Source organism: Perca flavescens, chromosome 12, assembly GCF_004354835.1.
Source record: "Perca flavescens isolate YP-PL-M2 chromosome 12, PFLA_1.0, whole genome shotgun sequence".
NCBI lineage: Eukaryota > Metazoa > Chordata > Actinopteri > Perciformes > Percidae > Perca > Perca flavescens.
In genome coordinates, this window is record NC_041342.1 from 11,566,296 (window position 1) to 11,582,178 (window position 15,883).

The window sequence follows — 15,883 nt, forward strand, 5'->3', positions numbered from 1 at the left end:
TTCCAGAAGAACGTTCAAGCCTTCGCGCCGAAATTTTTTTATTTTATTATTCATCATATTCACCAACGACAGCACACAAAATGGATATATATATGCTACAAATACACATGGAACTGCTGCGTGATGATTATTACTGGAGCCTGGCTGAACACACTCACTCATCCCAGATGGCAGCTAGCAGCTAAGAGAGTAGGTGAATTTAAACAATGGCTAAGTTGCTAAATGCATCTTGTTGTCATGTAAGGTCCCTGTTCACGTTGCACAGACATTTTAATTGCATTTTGTGTCTGTTAAGAGGCACAAAGGCATCCTATGCCCCCATAACTGCCGTTTTAGCTGAGTGGGAGCTCTCGGCATTAGCTGCAGTAGCTCCGTGTTGCTAGCACCGATTCGGCTGTTTTTTTTTGCTATCGACAGTACTCTTATACATATAGCAATCAAGATTCACGTAAAAATTGCCCGGAGTTCTCCTTTAACTGGAGTCCAACTGTGGTAAATTCAGTTGATTGGACATGATTTGGAAAGGCCCACACCTGTCTATATAAGAGCCCACAGTTAACCGTGCATGTCAGACCACAAAACAAGCATGAAGTCGAAGGAATTGTCTGTAGACCTCCGAGACAGGATTGTCTCAATGTACAGACCTGGGGAAGGGTACAGAAACATTTCTGCTGCTTTAAAGGTCCCAATGAGTACAGTGGCCTCCATCATCTGTAAATGGAAGAAGTTTGGAACCACCAGGACTCTTCCTAGAGCTGGCCATCCCTCTAAACTGAGTGATCGTGGGAGAAGGGCTTTAGTTAGGGAGGTGACCAATAACCCGATGGTCACTCTGACAGAGCTCCAGGGTTCCCCTGTGGAGAGAGGAGAACCTTCCAGAAGGACGACCATTGCTGCAGCACTCCACCAATCAGGCCTGTATGGTAGAGTGGCCAGACAGAAGCCACTCCTTAGTAAAAGGCACATGGCAGCCCGCCTGGAGTTTGTCAAAAAGCACCTGAAAGACTCTCAGACCATGAGAAACTAAATTCTCTGGTCTGATGAGACAAAGATTGAACTTTTTGGCGTGAATGCCAAGCGTTATGTTTAGAGGATACCAGGCACCGCTCATCACCTGGCCAATACCATCCCTACAGTGAAGCATGGTGGTGGCAGCATCATGCTGTGGGGATGTTTTTCAGCGGCAGGAACTGGGAGACTAGTCAGGATTGAAGGAAAGATGAATGCAGCAATGTACAGAGAGATCCTGGAAGAAAACCTGCTCCAGAGCGCTTTTGACCTCAGACTGGGACGACGGTTCATCTTTCAACAGGACAACGACCCTAAGCACACAGCCACGATATCGAAGGAGTGGCTTCAGGACAACTCTGTAAATGTCCTAGAGTAACCCAGCCACAGCCCAGACTTGAATCCCATTGAACATCTCTGAAGGGATCTGAAAATGGCTGTACACCAACGCTCCCCATCCAACCTGATGGAGCTCGAGACGTTCTGTAAAGAGGAATGGGCGAAACTGGCCAAAGAGAGGTGTGCCAAGCTTGTGGCTTCATATTCCAAAAGACTTGAGGCTGTAATTGCTGCCAAAGGTGCCACAACAAAGTATTGATTAAAGGCTGTGAATACTTATGTAGATATTATATTTTCGTTCTTTATTTCTAATAAATTTGCAAATATTTAAAAAAAAATTTGACGAAAAAAAGTAATTTAATCCATTTTGGAATAAGGCTGTAACATAATGAAATGTGGAAAAAGTGAAGCGCTGTGAATACTTTCTGTATGCACTGTAGGTGCTAATTGTTTTTTCACATTTATTTTACAGTGACCAGGGCTACGCGATATGAGGAAAATATGCGATAGCGTAGTATTGCGATGACGAGAATACTTGCGATACAAACAGATATTCAAGTCTACTCAATACTGCTGCTTTCAGTATTCTGCTAAAATACAACAAATTGCTTGACTTTAAAAAAACGAACATTTCTTTTTCCAACATTGAGTTGAACATAAAAGGCACCAATAAAAGTGAAAAACAGTCACATTTTAAAGTGTAGTTTTCTTTTTATACTCTCCTTCAACCAACTCAAAAAATCTCTTAAAGTGTCTTTGGCGGTATGTCGCAGCCTTTCACGCGGTTTATTGCGCCAGTTGATATTTCGATGACGATAAACGATATACTGTGCAGCCCTAACAGTGACTATCAAAGCTATTTTGCCACTGTCCCAAATGATCCCAACGCTCCACCCTGTAAACCATAACCCAAATGGTATGCTTTGGTCATTTGTCTGTGTCCAGGTGAATGAGGGCCACTGGCACTGGGGAGAGCACACGGTGCAGGTGAACAGCGCCTTCTTCACCGGCATCTACGGCATGTGGAACCTGTACGTCTTCGCCATCATGTTCCTCTACGCGCCGTCTCACAAGCATTACGGAGACGAGCAGTCGAGTGGTCAGTGCATCACTGGTAACTACACGTTTCTACTAACTTTCTGAAGAAATAAGATGGATGGGGTGTAAGTTGTAAAGGCTATACTACTTTACAATAGTGGAGTTAAAAAAAACAACAAAAAAACGGGTGAACGATGGCGCTATCCATGTACCCGATAACTGACTGGTTAGTAGTGAATCAGGGTCCACTGAAGGGGGTCCGATAAGAACCAAATAAGTCATACTTCTTAATTATCCTTTATTGCCACACGATCAACACACGCTCATAATTTCTCCAGCAGTCTATGGATGCTTAAATGGACGTGGTTATATTGATGCAGGCACACAGGAGTGTCCACAAACCTAATCCTATGAGGGGAAAACGAAAGTGTGAGTGTGTTTCAAGTTAACGTCTTTCTCTCTCACTTGAGGCCGCTGTGCCGAGAGAGAGAGACTCTGTATCACTACAGCCAATCCCGTCTGCTCAAAGTGATGGTCTTTTTCACAGGAGTATTATTAGTATCCTTAACCTGTTCATTATGTTATAGCAGTTAAGTCCTGGGTATAAGCTAGACAAAGAATTGAATATACTAGACAATATGTAAGGGATAATGTGGAGCCAGCCGGCCATTATTAGAACCCCGACAGGGTGGTGTTGGTTATTACAGGGCTTATTACATGACTACTCATACAGAGGTTACCCTCTGATGACGTCCCGGTCGGGATGGTTAACTTTTACTTAGCAACGGTCTGTTATACTTAGCAACGCTCTGTTATACTTAGCAACAGTCTGTTATACTTAGGAACGGTCTGTTATACTTAGCAACGGTCTGTTATACTTAGCAACGGTCTGTTATACTTAGCAACGGTCTGTTATACTTAGCAACGGTCTGTTATACTTAGCAACGGCCTGTTATACTTAGCAACGGCCTGTTATACTTATACTTAGCAACGGCCTGTTATACTTAGCAACGGCCTGTTATACTTAGCAACGGCCTGTTATACTTAGGAACGGCCTGTTATACTTAGGAACGGTCTGTTATACTTAGCAACGGTCTGTTATACTTAGCAACGGTCTGTTATACTTAGCAACGGTCTGTTATACTTAGCAACGGTCTGTTATACTTAGCAACGGCCTGTTATACTTAGGAACGGTCTGTTAGCAAACGGTCTGTTATACAGAAATAGCAGACCACAGAATGCCGTGATTGACCAATCAGAATCAAGTATTCAACCAAGCCGTGTAAAAAAACAAAAACAAAAAAAACAACAGATAAATATTTTTTTTTTCACGTGTAATTCCCATTTACTTGAACCTGTCTTCATGTTGTAATATATTGGTTGAGTAGATGGGTCTGTTGGCACTTCAATTCAGTCCATATTAACCTTGTTGTTCCTTTTTCATTTCAAGTTTTGGGGTGACATCTTGGAAAAATCTAGTAATGCCGCAGGATCAATATGTGTAATATGTAATATTAGTTATCTTGTCATTATATTAAAGTTATTGGATACTTTTCATTAGTGTCCCAGGAGCTCACCTCATTCTGATGGGGAAGAAGTGTCTTTCCTCTGCTGTAAAGCAGGGGTTGGGGAGGGGGGTGATTCAGAAGGACCCAGATTCCCAGGGGAAAGAAGGGTCTCTTTGGCCCAGAGGGTGATTCTAATGGACACCAGGCTTCCTTCCAGACGGAAAGGAAGAGAACAGTGGAGTGGAGGGGAGGGGAGGGGTGGCGAGCGGGAAGGTAATGAAAACCATCCATCCATCTCCTGACGTCAGGGACACGGGGAGAGCAAAAAGAGGGTTTGAAGTTCTGGAAGCTTTCCGTGAAGTGCAGGGGCACCTCTATCCAAGTTTCAGTCTCTGTGTTTGATTTATTTTATCAACTTGAGTTTCTTTTCTGTTTTGAATAAGCTCAAAGTATGTATTATGATGAAATTCAGCTAAACCAACGTGTTATGCAATGGATCATTGCCTGCAGTAATACGAGGAAATGTGCACAACAAGATCCCAAACAAAATGTATGCTGTTGAAATGTTTTGAATTCACGTAATGCTACTGGCAGCGGTGGAAGAAGTATTCAGATCCTTTACTTAAAGTGCTCATATTATGCTTTTTGGCTTTTTCTCTTTCCTTTATTGTTCTATATCTTTTTGTGCACGTTATAGGTTTACAAAATGAAAAACCCCAAAGTCCACCCCAAAGGGACTTACCATCAGAAAACAGAAAACACTGTTCACCAACTGCTCCAAACAGCTCTATTGTAGTCCAGCCTTTACTTCAGAGACAAACGTGGGTCACTTTGTAACACACGTTATAATGCTCGCCTAGCTGCTAGCGTGGCACGACCTCATACTCTGCTTTTGACTGGCTAGTAGTCCTTACCTAGGTACTACGCATGTGTGACTCCAAACAAAGATGGAACAGAAATTAGATGCCTCACTCTGTAGCTAAAACATAGAGCTCAACACACAGGGTGAAAAGAGGAGCTGCAGCAATGTGCAGTACAACAAAAATATGGTGTTTTCTGAAAATTAAACCACGTAAACCTATTCTGGTACAACCCTTAAATACAATTTTATGAACCTGAAAATTAGCATAATATGACCACTTTAAGTAAAAGTACTAATACCACACTGTAAAAAAATACTCTGTTACAAGTCAAAGTCCTGCATTGAAAATGTAACTTAAGTAAAAGTATGTAAGTATCCTCAGGAAAGTGTACTTAAAATATTAAAAGTACTCAATGCAGGGGTCTCTCTCTCTCTCTCACTCACTCACTCACTCACTCTCTCGTGGGCAGGTTAAATTCTCTGGGCGGGCAAAGCAGAGAAAGGGGAGGTAACCTTGCTTCTTATGACCTCATGAGGAGAAGATTCCAGATCGGCCCATCTGAGCTTTCATTTTCTCACAGGCAGAGCAGGATACCCAGGGCTCGGTTTACACCTATCGCCATTTCTAGCCACTGGGGGACCATAGGCAGGCTGGGGGAACTCATATTAACAGTGGCGGTTTTGGGCACGGGCGAACTGGGCAGCTGCCCGGGGCCCATGACTCATGGGGGGCGGCACAAGCACTTGAAGAAAAAAAAAAGAAGTTTTCTATTATCAATCATTTCACTGTGTGGGGAATTGGCAGATTGACACCCCCGTCAGCTGCAGGCGCCCTGCTTGCTGGAGGTGCTGTGCACAGAAGTTGTGTGTTTGAGAAGGGGAAAAAGGGAGGGGCGTGCGGGGGACAGTTCACCTCTGGGTCACCCAAATGGAACGGTCTGACAAGGGGGGAGCAGGGGTCGGGGGATTCACTGTTAAATACGCTAATGGAATTAGTGGGCTAAAGTCAGTCACACCCCGACTTTCTTCCAAATAACGCACATTTCATTAATGATAAATGCAGGCCTATAGTTCCTGCACATTTTTGTTTTTCTGAATTTTGTGAAATAGCCAATAAAAATTAGTAATACAAAACGATTATGTGTCACCTGTCACCAAGGTAAATTGGTTTAGTCTTGACTTCTGGTTGTGAGTGACAGTGTTGGGGGGGATGGGAAATCTGATTGTCGAGTCAGTGCCAAATAAACACAGAGATGGACAGAAAAAGGTCCAAGCCATCAGGTGCCCAATTTAGAAAAAAAAGGAAAAGCGGAGAAACGAGCGAAAGATAAAGGTATGAAACTAGGTTCTCTCTTTGTATGATTATCCATGTCATGAATGAAGGGCTAATGTTAATTGGTGGGGTAACTCTTTCGTTTGTTAGCCTTTTTGCTATGTTGCTTATTATTATAATTCGGTTTTAACTCAACAAACACGAGATTTGTAATTTCACCATAATATTGTGCTTTGCAACAAAACTGTTCAGTTATTTATTTCCATCATTTGGTTTAACGTTCAGTTATTAACCAACAGAATTTTCAAATCTGTAGGTAGTTTCAAAGACGGACATTTGCTATTTGCTAAAACTATATTTCGTGACAAAGTATAGTTTAACAGTCATAAATAAAAGTGTACAATGCATAGAATTCAAGGCAGTAACAGAGGAGCTAATGGTTCTTCCCTGAAAGTTAGATTAATATAGCATGTAATGAAAGACATTTAGCGTAAGGGCATGTTTATTTAACCCTACTATATGTTTGGCTGTTTTAGCTGTATAAAATATAATCCTACAGTCTTTTGATTTAAATTTCAATTGCAAATCAACTACAATTTCAGGGTCACTTTTTAAATATTTTCTAGCATCCTCTGCTACTGATCAGGATGAGCCACCTACCTCCCCTGCTACACAAGACTCTGCTGCTGGAATAGTCTCAGAGCCTCAAGATGAGGACCAGCCATCTTCCTCATCGGCTACACAGGCCTCTTCTGGAATGGTCCTTCAGGATGAGCTACCATCTATCTCCTCAGCTACACATATGTCTCCACAAATATCTGATATTGAAGATGAAGACCTCTTTGCCAGTACTTCTCCCCAGCGCGTGTGTGTGTGTGGTATGCCTAGACTACAACACAACTGGACAACGGCAATTTAACATAATTTTAATATGTCTGATACTTTCTGATTAATGTGTTACGTTCCACTGCTACGTGCTTTGAGTAATGTTTTTGAGTAATTGTGCCAATATGCTGTCTGATAGAAATGCCTGGAGCAGAACCCCCACTGAGTCCCACTGTTGAGGATGAGCCTCTGTCCACCGACCCTGCTAACTGGCCCTCACATCTGACTGACAGTATTCAGACTGAGCTGGTTCGCTGAGGACCAAGTAAGGTGCCACCTGGCTTTGTTTTCCGTAGAAATGAGAGTGATGGGAGAGGTTGCCACCACCAAGATTTTATGAAGACATTAGTAAGTGGTGAAAAGATGGCAAGAAGTTGGCTGATTTATTCAATGAAGAACAGCCTCTTTTGCTTCTGCTGCAAATTGTTTTCCAAGAGGAACATTAATTTAATAAGTGCAGGTAGGGGTGGGAGATATTGACAAAAATGAATATCTTTATTTTTTTTTCCAATATCTCGAGATCGATATTCAGACGATATTTTTGAAATCCTTCTAGAAGTTAAAAGAAGCCCTGTTTGGAGGCTATTTCGGTGGTTCTCCTGGGAAAATGTACAAGCAAGATGAAATCATAACCATAAACAAAGGGCTCTGTTCTGTAACATATTGCACACAACCATGTCCTTATTGGAAGCATTCCTGGAGCTGGGACAGGGCCGGGTCAGACTAGGTTCTGATAGTCCTTCTACTTGGCTGTATAGTCCTTCTGACCAGGACTTATGCTGGGATCAGGAGTTGGATGTGATCTGACTGGCCCAGGTGAGGGAGAGGTGCAGTTCTGTGTGCTTTCTTGATGTTAGAGTATACATGGTCTAGTGTGTTCTTCCCTCTAGTAACACAATCTACATGCTGGGAGAAAGCTGGAGGGGAACAGACTTTAAGGACGCCTTGTTAAAGTCCCCTGTATCCCGTATCCAGGTGATCGTTCTGCAGTTTGTTCACTATGGTTAGCAGTGAACCAAAGTTTTGCTAACGTTAGCATCGGGGGCTATGTAGACGGCAGTGTGCTGTTTTCGTAGTAAATAGAATGGTCAGTATATTACCGACAGGGCTCCAGGTCAGGTGAGCCGTGCTGGGCAACGATCCTGCAGTTGGTACTCCATTCATTGTGCACAAAAATGCAGTCCTCCGCCTCTGGTCGTGCCGGAGTTATGTTGTCATTCTGCCGGTAGATAGCTAGCTCGGCGTGCTAGCGCCAACAACAACCTGGAGGGCTCGGTCAGGCTATTTCCTCCGGGATGTTATGAGCCGCCTGGAAGGCTCTCGTAACTGTTGTGTTGTATCGTGGTCCTGTATTGATTAGTTCAGTGTGGCTGTACGTTAGGGCTGGGCGATATGGACCAAAAGTCATATCCCGATATATTTTGGCTGAATATCGATATACGATATATATACGATATTTTTTTCCGCAAAGTGAGAGCAAATGTTCAGTCAAAGCCAAAATCAAATATGACATGTCACAAGTAGTTTCATAGAGACAGTTGCAAAATCAAATAAATAATAAACCGGTTTCTTCACCTGGTTCATGATTAAATGCTCAGCTGTTCAAATAACAATAAAATGTAAACCTAAATACTGTATAACAGGAGTACCTTTTTTGAAATCAAAGCTCCATATTTGTGATTCGTTCCAAAGGTCAATTAAGCTTTTGATATTAATATAATCTACTTTGTTCAAAATGTAATGCCTCATGCCTGTAAGCCTAGGTTTATAGTCCCATTCTTCCACTTGATACTGCTTCCACTTAAGTAAACTAAAAGATGAACTATCGACTACAAAACAAAGAAACTAATTAATGTGTTAATACAAAGAATATTTATTATGATCGGTTCACAGATCTGAGTCCAAACGGAAACTTCACCCTTCTGAACTAAGAGTTTCTGCTTCAAGGTGAAGTTTAAAACAGACTGAAATGTCCAGGCTCATTCCTCCACTATTTATTTCTGTATGTATTTATGCGTTACATGTCATTTTAACGGGCACTGAGCTCCAGATCCTGCAGCTGCAGACGGTCTCTGCTGCCCCGCTGAAGCTTCTCTCCGTCCGCCTGCCGCCGGCAAACTTAGTGGAACTTTCCGCCGATATCGACATACAGGTCGTCCTGGACTACGTGTAAGATCCTACCGATCACCACTCTGTCTTTGGCTGGTCCGATTTGGATCAGCGGGGACCCGGCGCAGCAGCGAGGCAAAGCTGTGTTTTTCCCGGGGAAGAGAGGCGCTGCGGCCGCCACGGAGCTCTCCGCCTCCCGCTGCCGCCGGAGCTCAGGTTGCTGGTCGGGGCGGCATACATAATCATAAAACTCATTGTCACCTGTTAAATGTTATTCATTGCTGTTTGTTCTTTTCATTTCCTCTATCGAACATAATTAAGCAGTACAAAAGTCCGGCATCTTTAGCGTTGATCTGAATGCTTCGCACCCCTGTTCCAAGATGGCGGCGGTTTTGACGTATGTTTAGAACCTCAAGGCGACATCTGTGTATATATCTATGGGAGCAAGGATCACATTTGAACTATATCGATATATGCGATATGGTCTAATTCCATATCTCATTTAAAAATATATCGATATATTTTTAATATCGATATATCGCCCAGCCCTACTGTACGTACTTGTATAAATATACACCGACGGGAGAGCCGCTGCACAATCGCGCGCCGCCATCTTTGTTGACATGAGTGAACGTCATAACGCGCAACGTAAGAACTAGTAGCAGCTTACTCTTGTTCGGGACAATCGTGATTTTTGTACAAAAAAATACAGTCAAACAAACCCCTACAGTATTAAAATCGCTACATATAATTGTTTAGAAGGTTACAGTGTGCGTTATTCTTTTTCTCTTTAACTTCCTTCAGCTCTTTTCATGTTTGGGGGGGTCGGATTGTACAAATTATGAAATATTCGATATCCCAATTTTGCATATCGTCCAGACAACAATTTGGATATTATCGTCTAAACGATATATCTCCCACCCCTAAGTGCAGGGATGGCAAATTGGAAACATGCGAGCGATTACCTCGCATCACATGAAAACAGTATTGAACACCTCAATTGCATGAAAGCATGGAAGGAACTATCAGTGAGGTTAAAAAATGGGAAAACTATTGATAACCTGGAGATGGCACTTCTAGAAGCTGAGAGGGTGAGATGGAGAGAAGTGCTGACACGTCTCACTGCTATTGTGCAGTCACTGGCAGTTCGGAATTTGGCTCTAAGGGGGGACACAGAAACACTGTTCACACCATCAAATGGAAATTTTCTCAAAGAGGTCGAACTTATGGCCATGTTTGATCCCATTATGAAAGAACACCTTAACCGTGTTGAAAGAGGAACAGCAAGTCACAACAGCTTCAGTGATTCTGGACTGCACCCCAGATATAAGCCACACAGAACAGTTGTCAGTGGTCATTAGAGTGGTGTCACTGATGGAGAAGCCCCATGTCATGGAACATTTTATGGGATTTTTGGAGGCAGAGGAGTCCACAGGCCAGAACTTGGCATCCATGATCCTGACGAAACTTGAGGACTTGGGGAATTCCTTTTGAAGACTGCAGAGGACCGTCATATGACAACGGGGCAAACATGAAAGGCAAAAATAAGGGAGTTCAAGCCAGGCTCTTAGAAAAGAATCCCAGAGCTCTGTTTGTGCCATTTGGGGCGCATACATTGAATTTAGATGTGTGTGATGCTGCTAAGAGATCTGTTGATGCTATTAGTTACTTTGGTGTCCTGCAAAAGCTATACACATTATTTTCAGGCTCCACCCAAAGATGGGCCATACTGAAGAACCATGTGAGCTTCACTTTAAAGATGTGGGCAGAAACAAGGTGGGAGAGCAAGGTCAAAAGTGTTGAGCCCATGAGGTACCACGGAGCTGCCGTGAGAGAGGCTTTAATTGAGGTGAGAAACCACACCAAAGACCCTGCTATAAGGGCTGAGGGCCAGTCTTTGTCTGAGGAGGTGGGGTCGTACCGTTTCAGCATTTGCACGGTTGTTTGGTATGACATGCTATCTTCAATACAGCATGCCAGCAAACTCATGCAGTCTCGTGATAGGCATGTGGACCTAGCTGTGAGTCTTTTGAAGAAGACTGAGCAAGGTCTCCAGAGCTACAGGGCAAGTGGCTTTGTGACTGCACAGATGGTGGCCAAAGACATTTGTGAAGAAATGAATGTGGAGGCTGTTTTTTAAACAAAAAAGGCTGAGGTCTACAAAGTGCCACTTCTCATATGAATCACATGATGAGCCTATCAGTGATGCGCTTAAGAAGTTGGAGGTTGGATTCTTCAACGTTGTCGTTGATGCAGCCACGTCAGCCATCAAGGAGAGATTTTCCACATTGGAAAATGTTGGAAATAAATTCAGGGTGTTGACACATTTCCCAAGTCTTGCAGATGAGGAGCTGGCAGAGCAATGCGAGGCACTAGGCACCACACTGCACTTTAAGGGGCACTCTGATTTGGACAGTAGAGAGCTTGTGCAGGAAATTAAGAACTTCCCTGACCTGCCATCAAAGACCATGAGCCTCCTTGAGCGCATCACTTTTGTGCATGACAAGGATCTATCAGAGATCTACCCCAACTTTGGACTGCTCTCAGGATTGCACTTACTCTGCCAGTCAGTGTGGCTCAAGCAGAGAGGAGCTTTTCCAAACTAAAGTTGATCAAGTCATACCTGAGGTCAACCATGTCCCAGGAACGGCTCACTGGCCTCGCCATCATCAGTATCAATCATTCAGTAGGGAAGCTGATTACATACGATGACATCATTGATGATTTTGCATCAAGGAACGCCAGAAAGCTCAGGTTTTAGATTTAGTTTGTGTTTTCTGTTCTTAGTGAAATAGTGAAACAGTTAGATTCTCTTTAGTGTGTTTTCACGTTTGTGTGATGAAGAATTTGTGCTATTTACAATATTTATTCTATTTGTGTATTCTTAATATTTTATATTGTTTCTTATTATTGTTGTATATTTTTCTTATTCTCTCTGCTCTTGTTGCATTTTTTTGTTACTTTTTTTTATATATCTGATTGTATATATTTTTTGCACAAATATTGCATATTTTTTAGATTGTGCACCTTAAAAAGTGTTTGCTGTTGTAATTGCAATAGTTGAATGACAATCTTTAGTGTGTTTTCACATTTGTGTCCTGAAGGATTTGTGCTATTTAGAATATTTATTCTATTTGTGTATTCTTAATATTTTATATTATTGTTGCTATCTGCTCTTGTTACATTTTTTATATATCGGATTGTATATATTTTTGGCATATTTATGGATATAGTGTATATTCATTTAAATTCTGATAACTTATACTGTCATATTTTGTGCAGAATTGTGCACCTTAAAAAGTGTATTTCCTGTTGTAATTGCAATAGTTAAGTAACTGGATTCTCTTAAGTGTGTTTTTCTAATGTTCTAATGAAGGATTTGTGCAATTGAGAAATTTGTGCAATTGAGAAATTTTCTCTCACTTATGTTATAATAAAATATAACTGCAGAATTTTGTGTTTGTTTTTTTTGGGGGGGCTCAAAGGGGGTCTCGCCCTGGGTGTAATTCAATGTAGAACCGCCCCTGCATATTAATGTTAAAAAAACCTCCTAAAATGAAATTGTCATGCCATGGGACCTTTTTTAATGTGTAAAGTAACTAGTAACTAAAGCTGTCAGATGAATGTAGCGGAGTAAAAAGTATAAGATTTCTCTCTGAAATGTAGCGGAGTAGAAGCAGAAAGTGGCATGAAAAGAAAAAAATTCAAGTAAAGTAAAAGTACCTCCCATTTGTACTTAAGCGCAGTACGTGAGTAAATGCACTAAGTTACATTCCACCGCTGGCACGTTGGTGATTTCGGTGTTGATGATGTGTCATGTTTACGTGTGCAGGAGATGCCGGGGGAAACAGTGGAGAGGACATCCAGCTGACCACTACCATCACCCATGGGAACGGCCCCACTGAGCTCTACAAGATGACTGGCAAAGAGGCCCAGGAGTAGCTGTCCCACTGTTAAGACTCTCCTCTACTACCTACTGCTCCAACCATCCCCCCTCCCCTCCCTCTTATATATGTAATCAAATGGGCTTTCTCTTCACATCCTCCAGCTCTAATACAGCATAAAACCCACCCAGCTTGCATGTAACCTACCAGTCCCACAGTTTAACTGTTCTCTTCCAGCATCAACCCCTCAGCTGAGTGACTTGTTACATGCCACCGGGTTCACCGATCGTATCTCTAAAGACTGGAATATTATCAACACTCCTAACGGTCCTTTTCATTTCACGGTGGACATTTTTTTTCTCTTCTTACATTTCATACTTGATGTAAACTATGATGTTTTTGTTAATGTTGCACAATGCTTTTGACACCAAAAGAAAGAGATTAGAGTGGTCAGAAGTTGCATTTGGCAGCCGTCAAGACTGTTTTTAAAATGCAGTGTGGTTAAAATAAATAATTTCTAAAGACATAGGCTTTTGACAAAGATGGGCAGCAAGATTTTGTGGATAGATATTAGCTACTCGGTTTGATTTTCTGCTTGATTACCTGTTCTATTATCAGCTAAGGCCTTAGAGCCTGTCACAAATACATATTCTTCCATAGAAAGTAGATCATGTTTAGTACTGCTGCCATCCTTTGGTGGTGGAAACCTTTTTTTTTTTTTTTTTTTATATATCATTGGGGTAATGTACAGACCTCATAGCCACTTTGGGAAATGCATACTGTATGTTCATTGTTACAATGTAGATATCTATTTGCAACATATTTGTGCTTATTTTCAACTTCACAAAATATACGCATCAAGCTCTATCAATGTTTTTTGAAGTTGACTGTAGCCTATTATACATGGTTCTTAGTTTGTTTTTGCTTTTTATGCGAATTTAAATAAAATAACGTTTTACTTATTACCCTTGTGTATTGTCATAGTGTTGCGCTGAATGTCCTAGTGTACTCCGAATGATTGAGTTTTATGTACAAGTCCTTATTAATTTGCCAGTAATTTTAAAGAAAAAATGAAACCAAGGAATGGGATTGTCACTTTAATATCTCTCTAAGGAATTCAGTGTTTATTCTTGTACTCCCTAATTTACTCTAACTTCCAGTCTTCCATGCTAAACTAAATGTACTAAGCACAGTTGTTACATATAGGGAGAGTGCGCCCCTGCATGGCTCATAGCAGAACACACCTGTGTAGACTTTCCTCATCAGTAAAGCTAGCTAAAGAGAGCTAGTGTGAGACCGGAAGTAGTTTTTTTTTTTAATATATATATTCTGAATGAGGGATATTTAGGAGAAAAATAAAAGGTGGTAAGCTTTAATACTGTTACTTATTAGTATTTCTTATTTGGGAGACTTTTGATTTGACTCTACAAAGTTTCAGAGGGAAATGTTAACCCCACTGCATATATTTGACAACTGCAGTTACCAGTTAAGCTGCATTTTAGGCTTTTACCTTCAACATGAAATCCGTTCATACAGTGTAATACTGTATTGCTGTTATTAGGTTAACAAAATCTTAGAAATGTGATCTTTTCAGTACCTTTGGCCTTGTTTAATCTTTTTCTGAGTCATGACATAAAGCAGGATGTAGGTATCATAGTTCCTGTTGCTCACCATTATCAAATGATCAAGTCACTATGACTTTGTGTACTTAGTTCACACTTTATTCAGCCATAATAACACTCTGTATAGTTGCAACATACTGGAGTCAAATTGTAAAACAGATCTCCTATTCTGATTAGTAGATTATTCAGGAATGTTCATTCACAGTTTCTTAATAAATGTATTGATGTGCGACCAACTTATCTGGATTCAAGATACATAAAAGTTAATTTTAAACCCATGCATTTACTCAGCCTCTGTGAAAGAAGAATAGCAGCCTACTTATTGTCTAGAAATATGAAGCCAATAATCTTTAATGCATCAATATGTTACAGGTTCATGTAAATTCAAAACACTATAAGGGGGGATTCTTTATCATTTGGGACTTTTTACTTACTTTAACTAACACTTTTTATAAACCTCCTCGGAGATTTTATTTTGAAAATCGTATCCGGAAGAAGTGTGTCAACGATAGCTAGCTTGACGCCTGGTGAACGTCCGCCAGTGTTTTCGGTTGGTCCGCCTCTCTCCTCCCGACCCAGTTCGGCTGTTCTCGTCGCGGAGCGTTCAAGTGGAGGAGGAAAAGGAAAGGAGAGGGGAGAGAGAGAGAGAGAGAGAGAGAGAGAGAGAGAGACTGGTCGCACTGTGAAGGAAAAAAAAAGTAAACGAAATTAAATATTAACACCGACCGTCAGCGAAAAGTGAGAGCGGTACGAATCGGCAACTTTATGAAGACGCCAGCGAGGTCCACGTAGAGCTGGTTGTCCCACAGTCTGTGGTGTAAACACATTCGCTAGCTAGTGTAGTTGTGACATTGCGCCGTGAGCGACACAGCGGAGGGAAAAGGTCTCCTCCCAGTCTGTTGACGGATACAGTTGGGCTTCATTGACGGGAGACACGGCTAAACCGTGTGACACAGGCTACACAACACAACACCGGCCAGGTAAGACTGTAATGTGTCGATAAACTAGCACATTAACAGCTGACATAATTGCGCTTTTTTTTAGGCTACCCGAAGCAACAGTTGGTCTCACAGTCTGCTCTACTACGAGACATGAAAGTGTATACTGGCATTGCTGCCAGCTTTCACAGTCTTCATCCGTTTATGCAACACTTGGGTGGCAACACAGCGAATGTATAGCCTAACCTAACATGGTTTAATGTTCCTTATCTGGGACACCAGCAAAAAAAAAAATACACACATATATGAGACTCATTGCTTCATGGATATAGTATTCAACAGGTGATAGCTTTAAGCTCAAGGTTTACTCAGCACAGTGCTGTCTGGGGCCTTCTGCCCTGATTATTCCCTACAGGC

At 41.7% G+C, this 15,883-nt stretch overlaps 1 protein-coding gene across 3 annotated transcripts in view; it reads left to right on the top strand.

Moving 5' to 3' along the window:
* The window catches only part of wls (Wnt ligand secretion mediator), a 46,565-nt gene extending 32,694 nt beyond the window's left edge, over window positions 1-13,871 (top strand). Inside the window, exons 11-14 of one of the 3 annotated variants that reach the window (XM_028592961.1) lie at window positions 2,293-2,461; window positions 6,655-6,906; window positions 7,053-7,178; window positions 12,855-12,940. In XM_028592961.1, coding sequence (XP_028448762.1) covers window positions 2,293-2,461; window positions 6,655-6,906; window positions 7,053-7,171 — 540 coding nt within the window. In that variant the 3' untranslated portion in view covers window positions 7,172-7,178; window positions 12,855-12,940. Of the gene's footprint in view, window positions 1-2,292; window positions 2,462-6,654; window positions 6,939-7,052; window positions 7,179-12,854 lie in introns of those variants that run through there. The other 2 variants (XM_028592962.1, XM_028592963.1) reach the window with 2 other exon arrangements.
* The last annotated feature ends 2,012 nt before the right edge of the window (window positions 13,872-15,883 follow it).